General features: G+C 34.2%; 1 protein-coding gene across 1 annotated transcript; it reads left to right on the top strand.

The window, feature by feature from the left end:
• The first annotated feature begins 1,667 nt into the window (after positions 1–1,667).
• Positions 1,668–4,990, top strand: LOC108465096 (IQ domain-containing protein IQM2-like). Its single transcript, XM_017765409.2, has 8 exons — positions 1,668–1,885; positions 2,268–2,732; positions 2,828–3,008; positions 3,089–3,177; positions 3,283–3,370; positions 3,454–3,693; positions 3,802–3,903; positions 4,015–4,990. The coding sequence occupies exons 2-8, from the start codon at positions 2,284–2,286 to the stop codon at positions 4,732–4,734; spliced, it is 1,869 nt and encodes a 622-aa protein (XP_017620898.1). The 5' UTR covers positions 1,668–1,885; positions 2,268–2,283; the 3' UTR covers positions 4,735–4,990.
• The last annotated feature ends 1,387 nt before the right edge of the window (positions 4,991–6,377 follow it).

The raw sequence follows: 6,377 nt of genomic DNA, 5'->3' as shown, positions 1-6,377 counted from the left end.
TTATGCGTTGTAGATCCACTCCTACTAAGAGTTGGTTAGAAGAAGCTAACAGGGTCGAAGAGGACGAAGAAGAAATCATGGGTGTAAACAAAATATAAAACAAACAAGTAAATTTCAAATTAATTACCAAATAATATGAGCAATTTCATGCTAGAAAAATCAAAATCTTTTGTCTCAAAGTTAACAATTATTTTCACTCAATTGGCATTGAAAAAAGAAGAGAAAGAAATAAACAGGCACTGCATTACTTTGATCCTGTATTTATACATTTTTTTTTACTTCAACTGGTTGCTGATTTGCTCTGCAAAATGAAAGTAATCAATTTTAATTTCACATGTGGTTGTCTTTACCATGAATACCTCACGCATAATTTATGAAAATTTTACTCTATAAGTTTGCTCCACAAGATATATTTTTTAGTTTATCTATACATATTAGTGTGAGGATGAACATTTCATATGGCTTGTTATAAATCCGAGTATTAATAACAACTGTATGATATTAAAAAGTTTCATTAATGTATATTACAAAGGATAGTCATCCTTCCTCCAGTTGAAGAACGTAATTATAATAGTAAATCAAATGCATAATTTAGTCGGATGAAGTATGTATTAACAGATATACTCATACGTCCTCTGGGTTACGAATGTAATTTGCATAAGGAATTACATGCAAAAATGTGCAACCTGAATCCATTCTATATCAACAACAACGATAGTACAAACGATAGAGTGATAGATTACGAGTTTCCATACAAGATTTCACACATACAAGAAAAGCAAAATAAGTGAAATAATTCCATCTAAAATTAAATTAATCAAAGAAAGCCAAAACAGATGCAGAACAGATGATTGAGAATGTAAATTTTTTTATATTAGTTCCATATCAGCACAAATAAGTAGTAAGAAAGAAAAATGTGGACTATCCACAAAGGGATTGTGAATAAACAAGTCAATTCAGATAAGAAAAAGTCGGATTGAGAAACCAATTATTCAAGAATGTGAAGAAGACATAAATTTGTCTTAGAACAAACAAACAAACAAAAAAAAATCGGATTGAACAAACAAACCACTTGATTTTAAGTCTTAGAACATAAATTTGTCGGTAAAGAAGACATACTGGACCCTCCATTGAATCCTCTTTTGTTTTTGTACGTGAATAAAAAATTCTGATGATAATAACTTTTTTTAGTCAAATGAAAAAGAAAGCTAACAAAAATAGAGGAGATGAATAGTTTTTTCAACTAATATTTAGGGTTTAAAATTTTTAATTAATTAAATTTATTTAATTAAAAATCTATTCTTATCCCATTTGAAAATCCAAATTGGCATTTAAAATCTAGTTAGACTGCCACGTAGTATTACCGTTAGGGAAATAACGAAACTTAACAGAAGAGTGATCACTACGTAACAAAATAATAACATAAGTGACTAAAACGTAACATTTCAAACATAAATGACTAAAATATAACTTGAGACAAATAAAAGTAATTATTTTTATAGTTTACCCTATAACTATTTATAATCCTTGGTCAACTTTTTTTGAAATATTACAAGAAAAAAGTGAAATGAGACCCACCTCCAGGTACAGGGTCTTGAGGAAAAAATAGTCCAAAACTCCAAACCACGTGGTTAGAATAGAAATATAAGACAACGCTGTTTTGATTTTGAGTAAATTACAATTTAAATTTGCTCTCTGTCTTCGTAAAATTATTGAATATAAGCCATCGAAGGTGGAGGTTAGCAATGGTACCATCTTCATTCTAGCATAAAAAACCAAGTGTTTTTGTTTTCAGAGAGAGAGAGACAAAAAAAAAACTCAAACTCAAACTGAAGTCGAAAATCCCAGGATAGCAACCCCTATTCTTGCCTGTTTAACTATTCAAGTAATGTTTCCCTCTAACCTCCACTGCTTTATGTTGCTTTTGCTATATTCGTTTTGTTTTGGATTTTGATGAAATGGGTATTATTAGTTTGTTCTTCTTTTGATCATGATCCTATCGTATTAAGTGGGGATTCCAAGAATATTGCTTTTTTGGCAGATCCAGAACCTAGTATTGGAGGATTTTGATAAGGGATTCTTTATTTGGTAGAGAATGTGAAAAAGTGAAATGCTTTTGATTCTATTTCTAGTAAGGTAGAAGAGTTTTTGGAGTTTAAAATCTGTTTGTTTTGACCATCTTATCTTGTTATGCTTTATTTGGTAACATTGATAAATTGATATATTAGCACTGGGAAAGGGTTAACCAATTCATTTTTGATTCACAGAAATCCTTGTTGTCGGATGGGTGCTGCTTTGTCCTACCCATTTGCTAAATGCAGTGATTTGGAGAATGCTTTAGAATCTGTCACTGTGAAATCCATAAGTTTTGGAAATGATGGAGTGAAAACACCTGTTAGATCTATCAGTTTCAAAACTTCAGATTCTGAGCCCACCATTTTAAAATCAGTAGGTTCTGGAAAGATGATATTGGAGGGATCTATAAGCTTTAAGGGGAGCGATTTCGAGAGGATGCTTTCACTCAGGTCGTCTTCTTCATCGGATAAACTCGAGGATTTGCACATTAAACATGTCAGTTCAAAGAGAGAAGCAATGGATATTCAATCCACATCACCGGTATTAGATCCCAGCAATCCACAACATGAGGCGGCAATAAGATTGCAGAAGGTGTACAAGAGCTTTAGAACACGAAGAAAACTAGCTGATTGTGCAGTACTCGTTGAGCAGAGTTGGTGTGTATTATATTTGTATGTTCTATATTACCTTGCAACACAAAATTTTTATTTGTTTCTTTATTTTTCTAATGATATCATTTGTTGTATTGTAGGTGGAAGCTCTTAGATTTTGCTGAACTCAAGAGGAGTTCTGTATCATTCTTCGATATAGATAAACATGAGACTGCAATTTCGCGTTGGTCAAGGGCAAGAACTCGAGCTGCCAAGGTTGGAAAAGGTTTATCAAAGAACGATAAAGCTCAAAAGCTTGCTTTGCAACACTGGCTTGAAGCAGTAAGTTGATTGCAATAAAAACGAGATTAGTTTATGGTTCATCTTATTTGTTGCTGATTATAGTTTCATGTATTGTGCAGATAGATCCAAGGCATCGCTATGGACACAATCTACACTTTTATTATAATCAATGGCTCCATTCTCAGAGTCTAGAACCCTTCTTTTATTGGTAATTTTCTTTAACTGAGCATTTTGGTTTGTTAGAGTAAGAGATTCTGATCCTTGGTTCAAGAGTTTAAAGCTGAAAATTGATGGACTTGTTTTGGAAATGCAGGCTGGATATTGGAGAAGGGAAAGAAGTAAATCTCGAAAAATGTCCTAGATCAAAGCTTCAACAGCAGTGCATCAAATATCTTGGTCCGGTGTGTATTTATTTGTTTATTTTCATCCTACTTTATCTGAATTTATATTCGAACTGTTATTGAAACAATTATCCACTATACAGATGGAAAGAATGCCGTACGAAGTTGTTGTGGTCGATGGAAAGTTCATGTACAGGCAAACAGGGAAGCTTCTCCACACGACTGAAGAAACTGATGACACCAAGTGGATTTTTGTCCTTAGCACATCCAAAGTCTTATATGTTGGCGTGAAGAAGAAGGGTACATTTCAACATTCTAGCTTCTTGGCTGGAGGTGTCACTATTGCTGCTGGAAGATTAATTGTTGATAATGGTGTCCTTAAGGTAGAGCCTTGCATATTATCTTTCGGATCCTTTTGTTTTTCATTGATTGATAGTCTTTATGTTCCAAAACAGTCTCTTAACCATTATTGCTATACCTCTGTTTAACAGGCAGTTTGGCCTCACAGTGGTCACTACCGTCCTACAGAAGAAAATTTTAATGACTTCATTTCATTTCTAAGGGAGAACAACATCGATCTTACAGATGTGAAGGTAAAAATAAAATGAAGAACAAAAAATGTGCTCTACACTTTTAAGCATGTGTATATTTTCGTTTTGCAATTGAAATTAATATTTTTACAATGCTTGTTTTGTTACATTCAGATGACTCCGGTGGATGAGGAAGCAAACTTGGCTGGCAAACGAAGAAGCATTAACCATCTTAGATGCAATTCATCTGAAGAGGACTTTAGCTTAGAGGTGGAAGAGATGAATGTAAAAGATTCAATTGAGGAGGTAATTAATTCAGAGGAACAAGAAATTAGTGCAGCTGTTGGACGCCCCAAGTCAAGGAGGCTCATCAGTCTTAGCAGAAAATTGACTGATCTTGAAATACCGAAAAGAACAGAATTGTTTGAGATGTCAAAAGATGACCATGGTGCTGATATGCCGAGTTGCAATGAAAATCCGATGGATTCCCCCTTGGGAGATGATTATGAAAGGATGGATGAAACGGGGGTAGAAGACGTCCCTAAAGAATCAATACTTCAAAGGATCAACTCTAAAAAGGGAATGAAGTCATATCAATTAGGGAAGCAGTTGTCGTGCAAGTGGACAACAGGAGCAGGACCACGGATTGGTTGTGTTAGGGACTACCCCTCGGGACTCCAATTCCGGGCTCTGGAGCAAGTGAACTTGTCTCCAAGAAGTACAAGCTATTTGAAAACATACTGTTCTCCTCAGTCGAGTTGTAGCCCAAGTCCAAAAGTTGGCATACCAGCAGGTGGTAGTGAAGATATGAGAACCCAAAGTTTACCCGTGGGGATGAAAGAGAAGTTACTGCAGAGAAGCATCCCTTCCAAAAGGCAGTCCTTCCCATTATGAAGAGGCTATGTAGGACAGCTTGTTGCTAACATATATACCATAGTGAAAACCACATTCAGTTAGTTCATTCTTTTAGTGTGAATAGAAAAGATGATATAGGATTCTTTTATCATTCTTTTCAAAACTCCATCGATGTACACTATTTAAAAAAAAAAAATTCATCTTTTGTATCATAAGATGACAGAACAATTTAGGAATTTTGGGCTTAGTGCCCCTTCAATACAAAGGGAAAAGAAATTACTTTGTTTTTTTTGTTTATTTTTTGGTAAGAAGATCTGCAGTTGCAACGAGTTTTCTACTTCACAAGATTTATCCATTTCACCACGTTTCCTTTCAGTGAAAAATTAATAACAGCAGAAGCAGCTATTATATTCCCAATTCTAATTTCTATCCAAGTACAGGACCTTGGTTGTATATATCTTTTCTTTTGAAGAAAGGACCTTCATTTTGTTTGTTTGTTTTTTTTTTTATTGTATTTTTGTATTTATATTGAAAGAGTGGCACTTGTATCACATTTGGTTTAATGGAATAGCCAAAACATGACAGGTTTATTTTTGTGTGCTACAATGACACGACTATTTGATTTGGCCATTCAACAAAATGGACCATTCGGGCATTATCCTGAAATGTCCTAGAATAGTTCAAAAAATCCCCTCCAATTTGCCATTCAATGAAAACTCTAAATACCCCTTAAATTACTGTTTCGAACATAGCGTTAATGAAAAAAAAAATGAAAATGACAACAAACAAAAGAAATGAGAACTCAACACAATCAACAATTAAACAATAAAAATGAAGAGTTCCAGTCTCAAATTCAGGATCTTCTACTGCACGGATTTCTTAGGAAATGAAGTCATAGGCACGTACGTTCAGAGCCAGACTACTCCAAGAGCATTCATCTATAAACCGGTTATTGGTACAAATAACATAAAGAAATGTAACCAACGTTTATTGGAAAAAGCAACCCCAAAGATTTGGGACCAAAAGCGGTTAGCGGTGACCATTGAATAAGTTTCTTCTGCTTGAGTTGGGTTAAAAGCACGAAATGTATTTGCACCATAACCATCTTCAAATAAAGTATTCTCTACGGTAACACCGGGGGGGGGGGGGGGGAAGAAAAGATGAGAGAAACAAGTTTGGTTTTTAGGTAAGGCAGTGGTGTTGGGGTTTCAAATTAGGGCTTAGGGAGAGTAGGCAAAGATCAACGACATATCAAAACTCAAGAAGTTTGGGGTGACAGATTTGGACAAAAAAAATTTGAAAAGTCGTGCCTTTTTTATATATAAATTTGGAGGGGTGATTTAAAAAAAAAACTAATTAAAATATGAAAGAGGTTAAGACGAAGTGATTTTAAGTTTTGGGAGATGGTGGTTGGTCATTGCTTACAATAAAGAATGGTGGTTGGAATTTGGAATAGACAACAAAATGGTTGATCTCAAACTATGATGAACACTGAAAATGATGTGGAAGTCTAAATCCAATTTTGGACTTGAATGAGTGAACAAAATTAAAATCGAAGAAGTTTGAACTTTGAGAGAGTGACTTGCGGTTATCTTGAAATCAAAACTTGAAAGCTTCAACAACATGAAATAGTAATTAAACTTAAGAAATCAAATAGAACCAGAGAAGAAAGATTTAGAATA

This window comes from Gossypium arboreum, chromosome 8 (assembly GCF_025698485.1).
Source record: "Gossypium arboreum isolate Shixiya-1 chromosome 8, ASM2569848v2, whole genome shotgun sequence".
NCBI classification, from domain to species: domain Eukaryota; kingdom Viridiplantae; phylum Streptophyta; class Magnoliopsida; order Malvales; family Malvaceae; genus Gossypium; species Gossypium arboreum.
This window is presented reverse-complemented; position numbering and strand designations above follow the sequence as displayed.

Excerpts from the sequence above, each read along its gene's own strand:
- LOC108465096 (XM_017765409.2), top strand. The coding sequence starts at position 2,284 with ATGGGTGCTGCTTTGTCCTACCCATTTGCTAAATGCAGTGATTTGGAG. Across the intron at positions 2,733-2,827 it reads GTACTCGTTGAGCAGAGTTG|GTGGAAGCTCTTAGATTTTG; the intron begins GTGTGTATTATA and ends GTTGTATTGTAG. Across the intron at positions 3,694-3,801 it reads TTGATAATGGTGTCCTTAAG|GCAGTTTGGCCTCACAGTGG; the intron begins GTAGAGCCTTGC and ends TCTGTTTAACAG.